This window comes from Acanthopagrus latus, chromosome 13 (assembly GCF_904848185.1).
Source record: "Acanthopagrus latus isolate v.2019 chromosome 13, fAcaLat1.1, whole genome shotgun sequence".
NCBI classification, from domain to species: Eukaryota; Metazoa; Chordata; class Actinopteri; order Spariformes; family Sparidae; genus Acanthopagrus; species Acanthopagrus latus.
The window spans coordinates 14,202,124-14,216,285 of NC_051051.1; the positions used below are offsets into that span (position 1 = coordinate 14,202,124).

The following is a 14,162-nucleotide window of genomic DNA, read 5'->3' on the forward strand; positions in this document are numbered from 1 at the left end:
TTCCTCTTGTTCAACCGCTCCCCCATGCTCTAGTATTACACTAGAGGGGGAGATGAGCAGCAGAGGGGCAACGAGGTCAGGGAGGATATCCAAGCGCCGTCTCCGCGGACTCTGACATGTTAAAACCCTCTGTCATACGATCGAATCTCCGATCGTTGGCAGCACGCACAACTTTTTCCAGCCGCATCCATAAGGCTACTTTCATACAAAGAATTTGTGTTTCTTGCAGAGTGAGGTGTGAAAAACATTCCTCTTTAGAGGATCTCTCAAGGGGATGCAGCACGACTCACCTGTCAACCACTGAGTGACAAGGAGTCTTGAAAAACAATCAACAAACCCAGTTACATTTTCACTGAGATGGGTCGCAGATCATCTCCCTCTCTTGTGCTATGCCAGGCATCTCGTGTTCGCCTTGCATTATTCCTTTGTCTCGCAGGGGCCTGAACTTCCCATTTCTTTCCCTCCCATCCTTCAGCCCCCCCCCCCCCCCCCCCAGCAGGGAGGCTACCGTAGACAGAACAACAACCTTTTTTAGCTCAGGCCCTGCGAAATGCAATTAGAAAGCCCTCAATGGCCAGCGGGGGCCTGGGATGAGATGGAGGGAGAGAGAGGGACGGCAACAGAAAGAGAAAAAAGAGAATGCTGGGGGAGGGCGGGTGGAGACCTCCCTGCTGTCTGTCACCCTTTCTGGCTTTTGATGTCCGTGGCCCATCCTGTGTCCCCCTAGAGAGCCTATCATCAGGCCCCCACTCCGGAGCTGTTGAGCATAGAGAGAGCCTTGGAGAGGCTTGTTTGAGTGGAGCACAGGGGGTGCGGGTGGATGACTGGGGCTGTCTCTGTTGGTGCCTGACAGAATGGTCTTGACGGAGCGTTTCAGAGGCCTAATCCCTTCGACCAAACTCCTCCAGCCGGGCGAATCGCTCGGAGGGGTCTGCAGAGGGTCAGGCAGGTTTTAATACAGCGCCTTAGTGGTGATTTCCTCAGTGCTTTCCTGTAGTTATTCCTTTTTTAAAAAAGACACAGCAGGCTACCTCCCTGTTTGGCTCCTTCCCTCTCTCCATCTTGTCTGTCTCCTCCTGTTTTGTTTCCTTCTCCCGCTCTCTCCCTCTCTAGTACCTCCTCCTTTATCTCCCTGCCTCCCCTCGTCTCCTCACTCCCAACGCACCACAGAGAAGAAAGAGACAAAAAGGGAAAATATTATCCCTGCCAGCGCAGTTGCTCTTGCTTAGTATTAAGTCAAGGCCTCATGGGGGGCTCCAGCACCACGGTTCTTTGGTTGTAGATGTCTGCTGGGTCTCAAATATAAAGACATGCAGATTAGGGAGAAAAATTAAAGCTGGGGGTCCGTCATGCGGCGGGTTATCTGTTAAGAATGTTTTGTCTGTCTGGGATATGGCTCCACTGTAGAGCTTCAGAGAGAAAATTGGGGTCAAATTAAAAGAGGCTTATAATCCTTCTTTTTTTTTTGTCCTTGAGATCAAATGACACAACAGCTTGATGAGGTTATACTCGGCACGCTTATCAATGAATTTGTATGACAAGTAGCGCTGAATCTTGTTTACGCCGTTGTTTCAAGCCAGCCACCGCGACGAGCAAAAATTAGAGTAGGACTGCGGAAATATATAAAGAAATATACCCAAGGACGTTGAAGTGATGTAGAGATGAAAGTAAACATCACAAACAAATAATCTCTTAAAATACGGCACATTAAAATTCAGACTTCCCTGTCACATATGCCTAGTTTCAAGAGCTGAGAGAATTCATTTTCTCGCTCCATTACACCTCTATGTAAACATTGAGTGACAGAGCCATAAATAAGGACACAGATTTGGCCTTTAAAATAATTTGTGCTTGCATTTGGGTGTTAGTAATTATACCGACATGAAATGGAAATGTTAAAGGTAAATCATGCCTAATATGCATTACAGTGTGTATGTGTGTGTGTGTGAGAGTGTGTGTGTGCGCTTTGAGGCGTGTAGCACATATGCTCCTTTCTGTTGGAAGGGGAGGGAGTGATTGACTGGTCTGAAATTATCCACGGCATCGCAGCCCGCAGCCCACATTCCACGGCAATGTCTGTAATTTAGGCAAAAGGGTCTCCATTTCTCTTGTGACTGGGCAGAGTGGTGGTGAGGGGGTTGCGGGTGTGTTGGAGGGGGGCTGCATTAGGGGATGTAACCAAAGCATTCAAGGCAGGGAAGGTTAAACCAATTTTCTCGTCTGCATTGTTTTCCAAAGTGAGTCCCAGGGCGGCGACATTAGACTGATGGCCAGTGAATTAGGTCCGTTCCCGCTGACAGGCCAGTTCTCTTTGCGCCCGCAATGTCAACTGGATCTGATTATTGCCTACCAGATCCAGATAATGTCCGCCATTGATCAGGCCATTTATCTTGAACTTCTGTGGCCCCGGCTTGCTTTCAGAGACCACGCGGAGATAAGTAGATACAGATAAGCAGATAGCATAGTCTCCACAGGCTTTTAACAACCGGAAGAAATACTTTTCTGCTGCCTCCCCCGGCTGACGTGTGATGCGAGTTTCATATCTCTTGGCTCAGGGAGCTTTATTATAACACAAAGGATCTGCTTTTAAAGGTACCGTCAGTGGATCAGAGGTGCTTTCATCCCTGTGTCCGTCAATCTTCCTAAATGTTCCCAGAATGCCAATCATCGCCTGTGTGATAAGCACGCGTTGGAAGTAGAGATTCATTTTTGGCATTGTTACTTACAGGTTTAATATTGAAAAGCGTGTCTGTGGTAATGCGGATGGAAACTCTCAAGTCCTTAAATCTCTCGTTCTCTGTCAGGATGTTTGATTGATGCAGTTATTGTCAGCTTTTCCAAAGGCTTTTTCTACTTTTGGCATGCTATGGTGTCCCAGTTTGTATAACGGGTTTTAATGCTGGGTGCATTTGTCTTTGTCTGCGTGTGTGTGTGTGTGTGTGTGTGTGTGTGTGTGTGTTTGCATGCACAGCCATGTGTCATCCCCACATTAATACTAGGACTGAGTGACAGATTAATTTATGTCTGGCTACGTGTCTGAGGAATTGGGAAGAAAGGGCCTGTCAGTGCTGCTTGTCGGGAGGGGGTAGAGATTAGAGCCAGTTGTCATTGACAACCCAGTTGCAGGCTCTGAGAGATAAGGTCAGATGTAATGATTGTAAAAAAAAAACATAAAATAAAATTAATTTGAAAAAAAACATCCCCACTCCGCCCTCGAAAAGGCTGGGAAAAGAGGAGACGTTGGCAATTCCAAGTGTGTGGGTTTGTGTGTGCAATTAGAGATATTTCACAGTTCTTAGGTTGCACGGCAACATTTGGATATTTCAGATCTCAGACAACAAGGAGGGTGTTAACTAATCCCACCCCCTCCTCTGTGAAGACAAGGACTTATTTTAAAAAATTCATGTAAAACAGGTTTTTATCAGGCATTATTTTGTTAATTCCAATAGTCAGATTAATGTGTGTAAACTGAAACACAATGAAACATGAGCTTCCACTGTTCGCCTGCCTGTGATACACTGCCAGTCATCATGCTTACAGCGTATCCACATGTTTATATCCCCACATGGAACATGGATTAAATATGTATTGCTTAGTGGCCATTATATAACCAGTCTTTAAGGTGTTAAGTCGAATGGTGTGTCGGGTGTTTTCATTATAGTTTACCAGTTTCTGTTCTGTAGAGGTATAATATGTAACATTTCTGCCTTGAAATATCTAAAAACCTTTTTATACATTCTGTTGAGTTGTGCACTTACATCATCCCAAATGTTGCCAACAATGTTCAGACGCTTGATCTACTCCATGAATTAGCCCAAAATCTTCTTTAGACATCCAGAAGATGTTTTCTCAACAACTATCGGGTTGATTGCCATTAAACTTTGGTACTTATATCCGGGGTCCTCAGAGGATGAATCGTAATAACTCTGCTGGTACCCTGTTGCCTCCTCCTGTGCCACCAAGTGGCAGACATGTGGTTTACAATGAAAGGTCTATTCCAATGAGAAATAGTAATACCTGCACACATTTCTCTCTCAAAGACCTCAAGTGTCTAGAGAAAGGTCTTGTCGACGTCTTTTAAATAAATCAATGCAGAGGTTAAAGAAAGGATGTGTGCAGGAATTACTTTTTTTCATAGGAATTGATTTTGGGGGGGGATTTGATTCCTGGCACCATAGAAAAGCAAGCGGTGTGCACGTCGCCCTCGGCTCATTTTGAGTAAAATGTCTCAACAGTTATCCAGCAGATTGCCACAGGTTTTGCTTCACAAATTCGTGGTTCTCTCAAGATGGACTGCAATAACTCTGATTCCTCCACTTATATTATGGCATCATTATAGGGTCTAAAATATGATGTATTGTCAAATACCTGCAAAACTAATGACATTTAATTCATCCAATTCAGCTGTACTTTGTGTTTAGTGCCAGCATGCTAACACACAAAACTGAGCTGTTGAACATGGTAAACATACCTGCTTGACATCATGTTAATTTTGTCATTTTGAGCATGTTAGCAATTAGCTCCAGGCATCACTATTCCTAAATACAAGTCTGCTAGCATGCCTATAATCTAGCACTGCAACTAACAAATATTTTCATTGTTGATCAATCTGCCATTTTTTTTTCCAGTTGTTACTCTATTAAATGTCAATGAATTGTTACAAAGAAATTGCTCATCACAATTCCTCACAGCCCAAAGTGACGTCTTCAGATTGCTTCTTTTGTCCTAGCAACAATCTAAAACCCCGGGACTAGAAGCTGGAAGATAGTAAATACTGACTGACTAATTGTTGCTGCTCCTAATGTAGGCTGAGTTTTGTTCACATCTGTATATCCTGTAGTCCTTCCTCTAGCTAGGCCAGCGACTGTATTTCATTCTCACAAAGACGTCACAATCAGATGAAGCTGTTTCTGAAATACTCACCCACCTGCAGAGGCTGATGATGACTCTGTTCAATGTCATTAAGAGCATTTTCTTTCCATTTCCTGGCATCTGCATCCAATCATAGTTTAAGTCATTAGATTCTTTTATCCCCTGTGAAGCAGAGATGGAGCTCTGAGTCACAGACAAACGTAATAAGAGCTTTTAACATATTACATTGCTGGCACTCATGTTACACTTATCAGTAATATGTCAAACGAGGGTAGATTTGGCATAATGGCAGGAAGGCTCATAAAGGCGAGCCGGTCCCCTGTGATTGTAATCTAGGAAAGAGTTCCTGTAAAATTAAACCATGGTTGTTGGGGGAGAGACAAACATGCCTCAGGTTTCTTTGAAGCGGAGAATCAGCATCCAAAAAAAAAAGGAATAAAAGATGACAAAATGTCAGTGTGAAGCTGATGGTCTTTAGACAGAACTTACGTGCCCAGACAGCAATTACTGAGATACATTTCATACATCCAGACGTTGTGTTTGATCTCAGTGCTTCATTCTCTCGAACAGACAATGTTTTCCATGTGAAGCCGCGCAGGGTTCTCATTTTTATGTGTGTGTTCATCTCTGTCATCGTTTCATTTGAATTAAAAATAATGTGCCGTGAGAGATCCGGATGCCGATTGTTTGGCAGTGTGGCTGTAATCACAGACTTGCGGTCGCTCTCAAATCTGATAATGACCATTTAAAATGGAGAACAGTGGCTTGTTCATAGCTGCTGCCACACGGGCCCACGTAAACGACTGGTAGCCATTTTCTGATGGTGGCGGGCATATAAATACATATCTCGAAGCCAGCCATGTCATGCGTTTTGAAGCCAAACCACGAAACGCTCTTGATGTTTCATCACAATCACCGCTTCAAACATAAGAAACCCTGTGATCTAATTGCACGTGACCACAGTTAGTACATTTGTAACTAATTCCGGACATGATTAACTGCTTTTTCCGCCATTCTGGTGCACAAACCGTGGCGCTGTACAGCTAAATAGTTTCACTGTAGTTATCAAAGATGTTTTCCCACAGCCTACGAGCAACTGTGCACCAGAGGTTAATGACTTCATTAGTTTAACTCGCTCGATGCACAATGCATACATCTGTGAAACACGCAAAGATTCATAGCGTTCGCCTCTGAGTTGAAGAACACATGCTCGGCTGCTCCTTCTCCCAGGCCCTTTGTGACCACAGCCTTTATCCTCTGCAGCTGAATCAAGTGGCCACCTGAGGCCAGTCCCTCCCACCCCCTCATGGTACTTCACATTTTTTGTTCTGTGTCTCATCAGTGTGTCGCTGAGCAGCTCTGCCAAGTCCATGCTAAGTTCTCTGCACAAATATTTTTCCGCTGAATGTAAACTTCTCAGTTTGCCCCGGACTGAGCATCTGACTGTTGTGCCGTTGCCTCTGATGTGCTTCGCTGCTCTGAATCTCAGGCTACTGTATATCCCATTTCCCATGACTTCATGTTTGTATGGCTGGTCAAGGCCAGCCAACGGACCCTCGCTCTCCGTTACCGAGGGACGGATTAGCATCTCAGCTATGAGCTAAGTCTGTTTTCTGCTCTGTGGTTGGTTGGGCTGAACTGGCAGGGAAAAGACTTTGCAATGTGACTCTATTGTACATCCATTGACCTCCCAGCCAGTGGGTTAATGCTCATTAGACGAGCTGTAGGATGCCAGGGTTTGCACTATTAAGAGGATTTTCCCGGACTGTCCAATCAGGATTCGCCCAATGTGAGGGGATGAAGCGAAGAAAGGGTGTGCGCTGTTGTTTCTCAGGTAAATATTACTTTCAGGCCTGTAGTGTGAATCTCAACAGGGTAGTGTGCCACATTAAATCTGTGAGAAGCTGGAAGCTGCAGGATGCTGAGCTGTGCCACCTCGAGCAGGGCTGTTTTGTTGTTACTCTGGATGGGCAAGCAAAGAAAACACAATTCCTCCGGGGCTCAGCGAAACTCTCACAAAATTATAAACATGGTGGTGATGATTTTTGTGTCAGCGGTGTCAGGCACGGAGGCTTGTTAGGCTTCAGGCCTGTCAGGGTGGGCCACGGAGAGCTCGGAGCTCAAACTGAAGGCTGAATGACCCAAAGTGCTTTGTATATTAGCAGCTGACCTCCCTCCAGGCCAGTGGAGTAGTTGATCCAACAGGAAGACAGCGCCTGTGGGCAGCGAGGAGCCGCTTGGCGCTCATGAAGGAGCGTTTTGTTTTTCCTCCCCTCACGGTAGCAGCACCCTACTGGGGAATTCATTAGGGGCTGACATCATCTCACTCAGTACAGAGTGAAAGAATATATTTCTGCCTCAGCTCTCCCCTCCCTCTTTCCTTCCCTCTTGTTCTCTCTCTCCCTGTCCTCCTCTCTCCCTGCCTCCTTATCTGGCTGAGGTGCGCTGCCGTCTCTCCTTTTGCGCGCCATTTACGCAAAAGGTGAACGCGTTGATGTGCGCCTCTGCAGACCGAGCTCCCAAGCTTTTTCGGAAGCCCCCTCCAAAAAAAAACCACGAGCGCGTTTGTCTACTGAAGGAGCACGACTGAGGTTGAATTCAAGTCCGCCTGGAAATCAGGAAGTGGGAGGACCCGACCGTGAAGGCAGCAGCGGCAGCAGCACTCAGGCAGTCAGTGGCTGGATGAATGGGAGTTTGTCTGGCGCTTGGGAGCGGATGGGGAGAGGCTCTTGTGTGCCCACGACCGGGATCCGTCAGAGAGCGCGCAGCAGACAGGCTTTGCAGCTGAACACCCAGCGACAGCGGGCTTATACCTGGTGATTTTTTTTTTTCTTTGCTCACTGCTTGTGTGATTTGCCTCCGTCCCCGTCTCTACTGAGGAAAACTGCCAGTGCGCTTTGTTGGATTGGTTCGCTCTGTCGGACGCAGCCCCTCTCTGCGCACCGACCCCCCGACACACAAACCCTCCCGGATCCTGTTTGTTACCTCTCACGGATATTTCCGACAGGAGAATATACGTGAAAGCGAAATCACATTGTGTGTCCAGAGCACGAAAAAAAAAAAAAGAAAGGTGGATCAAGGGATTTTTTTTTCTTCATCTTCTTCTTCTTCCCTCTGTCGTCGCCTCAGCGCTGTTGCAAGAAGCTCTCCGTGGCGAGACACATGGTTCCCTTTGTCCAAAAGGCGCAGTAGCTTTGTGAAACGGCTTTGGATTTTTTTTTTCTTCTTCTTCTTGGAAAGGCTTCTTCTCTCTCCGCATGGCTGTCCTCAATTTAAACGGAGTAGACTTCGCCGCCTCTCGTGTGGATTATATTATTTGAGAAGCAGAATGTGAAACGAGGCCGTATTTACCAGACCGAGAAAAAGTAATATCCTGACTTTATTTGCCTCCTCGCTAACCTTGCCACATCAAAGGTACGCGCGCTGGCTCCCGAGCTGCTCACAATCTTACGTTTCATTATGTGGGATAAGAGTCCAAAACAGTTTGTGTTACAGGAACCTTGTCCATGCCTGCTCCCGTGCTGTCATTTATTCCGCAGCTTTCATTGTTTACATCCTGTCAGTGTTACATTAGTGGACCAACACCTGGTTCTTTACGGGTTTTTTTTTTCTTCTATCCAACAATAAAACAACATTCACCTAGTTGTTCATTCTCACTTTTCTCTATTTTGATTCAGATTGTGTTATTCCGGTGTTTTTAATAATAAGACCTGCGTCGGGAGAAAAGACACGCGTCGCAAACAACTAAGCTGTCACTGGATTCTGAGTATTCCTCTCATTAAGATCAGTTCATCACACAGAAATATCGCCCTGCCTTGACACCGTAGTGTGTTGTTCGGAATTTATCTCGCATAAAATCCACAAAGTCATTACACAGAAAATGGGTTTTATTCACGGAGACCTGTCAGTCCGTCTTCCTCCCATGTGCAGCCGAGCGGGTGTTGTCCCGTTTCCTTTTTCTCTTAGAATGAAAAATCACCCAATTTAAATACAATTAATCTGCGATTTGGTAATTCCACCTGTGTAAGCCTTTTATTTTCCTAATTCAGGTTTAAATCCCATGGCTGCACATTTTTATTCTAACGCCGGGCTGCTGTCGGTGTCGCTGGAGAACGGCTGGAGTTGCCCTGGCACGGAGCAACAGTGCCATCAAGTGGTCAGAATACGAAGAGCCGCTTGTTTTGTTTCCAGTTTGATACCCGGTGTTGGGTTCTGATCGTGATGTTCGGGTTACCCAAATAACTCTGGACATGATTTGGGCTTAACAGGCTGCAGATACTAGATAGTGTGTGTGTTGGTTTGTGTATCACTTAAAATTGATTTTGAATGCAGTTAGAATTGAGGGCTTAAAATCAGCTACAGATGATCACAAATATTAAAATTACTATAAGTAGTGTGACTTCAGGATTATGGTGTAATTGAACATGAAAGTTTGGTGACTTAAGCAGATTTTTTTGTGAATGTGTCCCAATAATGTCTTTTCAGTTGCTCTGAACCATCCCTGCGAACACTCTGAGGGAGTGGGTTTGGATGTTTTGCTGCAAAACAATATTACACCCCGTGCTTCAATCTAAGTGATGTTTTGCTCACTCCATTCTCCTCTTTTCCAGGTGTCCGATGCCAGCTCCGAGAAATTTTTCAGCACAGCTGCAGTTAAAGGTACGGGACGTTTTTCTCTCTACCCTGCTGAAAATGTTGTGAATGTGATGGCGCAGGTGCATTGCCGTTCCGCTGGTGTTTATTGCCACGCTGAAATTTGTCTGGGTGCAGTGATTGCCATGCCTGTATGTGGTCATTTTTTTAAAAAATATGCGACGGCAATAATGCATTACGGTCACAGAGCTGATTCGGTTTGCACAAAACACACAAGTGTCTCAAAACACCTACACACCAGGTGAAAATCCCTCTTTCCGCCAGTATTTCGTCAGATGGAGTCGTTACAATGTGGAGAACTGAAAAGGTCATGTAGGCTTTTGTCTTCACGTGTACAGTATGTACCATGAAGCGTCGTACAGTATTGGTGACCCTTTGGCGCAAATGTGCTGAGATGCAGCAGGACTTGTGCAGCAGCCAGAGGAGAAGGAGGAGGATGTTTCTAATGCTGCAGGGAGTGAAGTAAGGGCAGGAGAGGCATCTGTTTATGGCCTCAGTGTGCCAGCACCACATGTGACCTCATTATCAAGTCACTAATTTGCTGTTAAAAGCAGCCCCATTTACTCTGGCTCAGGGATAATGGAGGGTGCCCCGTGTGAATGGACATTCCTCTGTAATGGGGGGGAGTTACCACGCAGGGCAGGGGGAGGCTCGGAGACGAGGGTTATGACCCCTTCAGGGCCGCGGCAGTAACGGGACCGATTGCTGATGATAGGTGCCTGTTGGCCCACCACCACCCCTCCTCTTCCCCGTGGCCGTGCACTTTCCAATGCACAGACCTCCGAACACATTTCCCACATTCTGGCCTTTGATTCCCTCCAGGGCTTGATTTGTGGTGTCCATTGGGGTGGCTCAATGGCCATGCTTGACAGGGAGGTTTCCTTTTGAACGTGCTTCTCTGTGGGCTGATTTGGTTCCCTTGAAAGGATTAAGGCCCCCTTTGTGCAGCCTAAATCAACAGAGGGCCCCCCTCTCTCTTCCTCTATGAAAGGACCTGACTGGGGAAACAGTACACAAAATACGCTTTCTCTCCGCTGCATGATAGTCCACTCTCTTGGCCCCTATTCCCATTTAAATATCCCCTCTTTTCTTCTCTTTTACCATCTCCATCCCCTCCTCCTCTCCTGCCATATGCTAATGCCTCCCGCTATTGCAAAAGGCGAGTAAAAGAATCCAGGTGCAGGGGGAGCCAAGACCTCTGCTATTTTTATGGAGGGTGGTGTTGAGATTAAAAGAGTCGGGTGGGTTTTTGTTGGAGGGGATTACCATTACTCTAATGCAACCAAAGTCCGATACAGGCAGCAGTTCCAACCAAAATGATGAGAGAAGCTCATCTGTGGCCTGACAAGTGTAAATATTTGCTGAAGGGCAGGTGCAAAAACGCGCCATGTGTGTGTGACGGTGCGTTCTTGTTGGTACACATAAAATCCTCATTGGGCTTTGGGGCTCAGCACATGGCTGAGAAAGCCACAACGGGCCATGATGGCCCAAACAGCTGCCAAACAAAGCAACGGCTATTTTATTATATTGAATTCTGCAGTGAAGGAGCAGTTGTGGCAACTATCCACACAAGTGAAACTCTGATTCTGCAGAGCAACTGGCACATATGAGTCATTAGTTTGCAAGTGTTGAATTCCAAAGACAGTAGTGTTGGGGAAAGATTCCGAAAAGATGGTGGTGAATAAATCAGGATTTATTGACAGAAAAGTGTAAAAACAATATATACCAAATAGCTTCCTATGACACAATATTCTTGGTAGATGAGCACGCCCAAAGCTTATTTCTGAGTCTAATAATATTGTGACTGATTAGAACAAAGGTAAGACATGAATATACGTTAACCTACAGAAGCGCTGAGAAGGCCATTGTAATTTAGCTGCTGATTTGGTAATGACTGACTGCTGGATTTTCTTCTCTGCAGCGAGATTGGAAATCAGCCCAGGGCAACCTCAGGTCTCTTTGAAGACTTAGTGCTGGTCCCTCATCTTTTAATCTCACAGACTTCTCACCTACTCAGTAATTACAGTGTATTTTTCATGCTCCCTCAAAAGCCACGGTGCTTTTTCTTCTGCTCCGCCCGAGGCCTACACTGCATTTTAAAAAAGAAAATTCAGACTGATGAGGACGCGGCTTTTGTGCTCTCCGATGTTGATTTGTTTTCTTCCCCCTCTTGTGTCAGCGTCACCTCAGGGGGCCATCGGTGTCAACTGTGCACAGTTGTCTAATGTGGAGCTTAAAGTCACCATCACTCTCCGCTTGCCTCGCTGTTTTTCTCGCTCCTCGCTGCTCTCTCTGGGTTCAGTTTGCCCAAGAATAGATTTCATTAACTAAGAGTCATTAAATGTTAGCTCTAATTACCGTGGTTGTCGATGCGCCTGCAGGTGTCAGCTAGCTAGTCTGAGTCATTTGCTCTGCAGGAGAGTAAGCAGCAGTCAAAAAGAATGTGGTGCGAGTCTATTGGCCACCAGTGAAATAAACAACTTTTCTAAAGTGTAAGCTGCTTCCAGGGCGCCGTGGGTGGAAATCGGTAATCAAGTCTTATTAGGTCTGTGACTGCTGTCCAGGGAGCCGACTGAAGTGCTGGGCTGCACAGATACTGACGATGTCAAACCAGCACAGTGTGTCACCACGAAGGCCTGCGGACAGATCTATCAAATGATTAAAGCCGTGTCCCAGGGCAGTAATATCTTGTCACCCGGTTACACTCGCATCCTTTATGATATTGTCAATCCACAAGCCGTCCCATAGACTCAGCTAGGTCATTGGAGAGCAGGGACTAAGCTCGCTGTGCATTGTTTGCCGAGCGTAGCCCCAGCAGCAAGATTAAGATAATGCTGGGTGACATTTAAAAAGCTCTGCAGTGCCATTTATCAAGAGCATGCTTAAAATGTTCTCATCAGTGAACTGTTAAGTATGTTGTGTGCCTCTGTAAATGGTCCGTTTAGAAGAGAAATGATGCACTGGACTAAAACTGGGAAAACTAGACATGGGAAAATACAACCTAAATAATCTTATCATCTTAAACCTTTTTTTAATGACCTTTTTCCCCTGCACATGCATCATCCCAGTCACATTTAAATTGTGGTCACAATCAGATTTGATTCCATTGTGCTATTTCTTTCTTCAGTTTAAGGGTCTCGTAAATGAGCACTCAAGATTTATTTCGAAGAGTTCATTTGGAAGATATATTGGAGGAGCTAGTCCCTCATGAGACATCTCCTGCAGCTGTGTCTGCGATGTGAGACCGAGTTCAGTGCGGGGGTGAATTGAAGTGCACAGTGTAGTGATTCTCAATCCCCACCCCCATCCCCCCAGCACAACGTTGATTTCACCATGCTTTACTGGAGTTAATGTGAAAATGAAGCGGTGCTACAGCGAGACCCGGGGCTGACGCCAGCGTGAAGAGCGCCGCTGGTGAAGTGTGTCGGGCTTGAGTGCGTCTGTCACCAGGGGAGAGAATAATGTGCGATGTGGAAGGTGTAATTTGCAGCGCTGATGGCATTGTTTAAAAAAATAGTGGAAAGAGAAAAGCGGAGGTGAACTTTTGTGGCAGATATCAGAGCTGAAGAGCTCCCTGGATTGTCATAGAGAGCTCTGCTGGCAGCAAAATTGCCTGTGAGCGTATTACTGCTGTGTGGGAGGGGAGCTGAGGGCTTGTTTTTCTCTCTCTGCCTCATTCTCGCTCTGTTTCCTGAGAGGTGGACTGGTGATAGAGCTGTGTGTGTACTTCCAGGCTGCAGGCCGCCACCTGCTGTAATCTCAAGTGATATAGAGAGCAACGATCACGCCACAAATCACCCGGGCAGCTCCCTAACTCATTCAGCGGACTGGAAAGAGATGGTTGGCCTTTCACAGCACCAGTGTTGGTTTACTGCCCCGGGCTCCCGGCACTGCCCTAGTGCTGACCTCTGCCGTCTGTGTGGGTTTGTGTGTCAAGAAATCAGGGCTGTCTGTGGAACTTGACCTGATGCACAGTGGAAAGATGACCTGACTACCATTGGCCTTTGCTGCGTTCTGAACGGACGCAGTCAAGGACGGTCTCTTTTTCCCTGCCAGGGGCCGAGAGGTCACAGAGAGGTCGCTGCCTCCCTCCCCTCCAGAGATGGAACTGCTGAAATAAAGCATTGTTGTTGTTTTGGCTCAAACGCACACTCACTTCAATCAAAGTGCTCTTTTGATATTTAATAACCGTGCTTGTTTTCAGTAATAAGACAGGGATCTGAAGGATTCAAGTCTGAATGATGCATCACCGTGGCGGATTCCGGGCATTTCCCCCAGTACTCTTTTGCTGATGTTGGTTAACCATCCCCTGCTAGGAGCATTTAAGGTATCTCTGAGGGGTAAAGGAAGCTCAATATCCTCTACTGCACAGGGGGAAGGACCCCCTCCTCTCCTTCCTCAACTACAGAGAGAAAGGCTGTATTTCATGGCCATGAAAGGGGCCGCTCCCACCATGCCTCATCTGCTGACACAGGCAAACAAAGGTTAACAAATCAAGGGTAGCACTGGCTGATTTACTGTCTCAGTGGCAAACAAAGGTCCAGCCCACGTCTATAGCTCACATTTACTCTGTCTGCCAGTAGGCGGAGAAATATGGCAACATTTGCGACTGTACATATTTCAAAATCCCATTTAAA

The 14,162-nt window shown here is 46.2% G+C and overlaps 1 protein-coding gene across 19 annotated transcripts in view; it reads left to right on the forward strand.

The window, feature by feature from the left end:
- The window catches only part of auts2a (activator of transcription and developmental regulator AUTS2 a), a 362,432-nt gene that overhangs the window by 319,317 nt on the left and 28,953 nt on the right, over positions 1 to 14,162 (forward strand). For all 19 annotated transcript variants that reach the window (XM_037118510.1, XM_037118512.1, XM_037118511.1 and 16 more), the window contains one exon: positions 9,483 to 9,531. In XM_037118510.1, the coding sequence (XP_036974405.1) occupies positions 9,483 to 9,531 (49 nt within the window). The remainder of the gene's footprint in view (positions 1 to 9,482; positions 9,532 to 14,162) is intronic.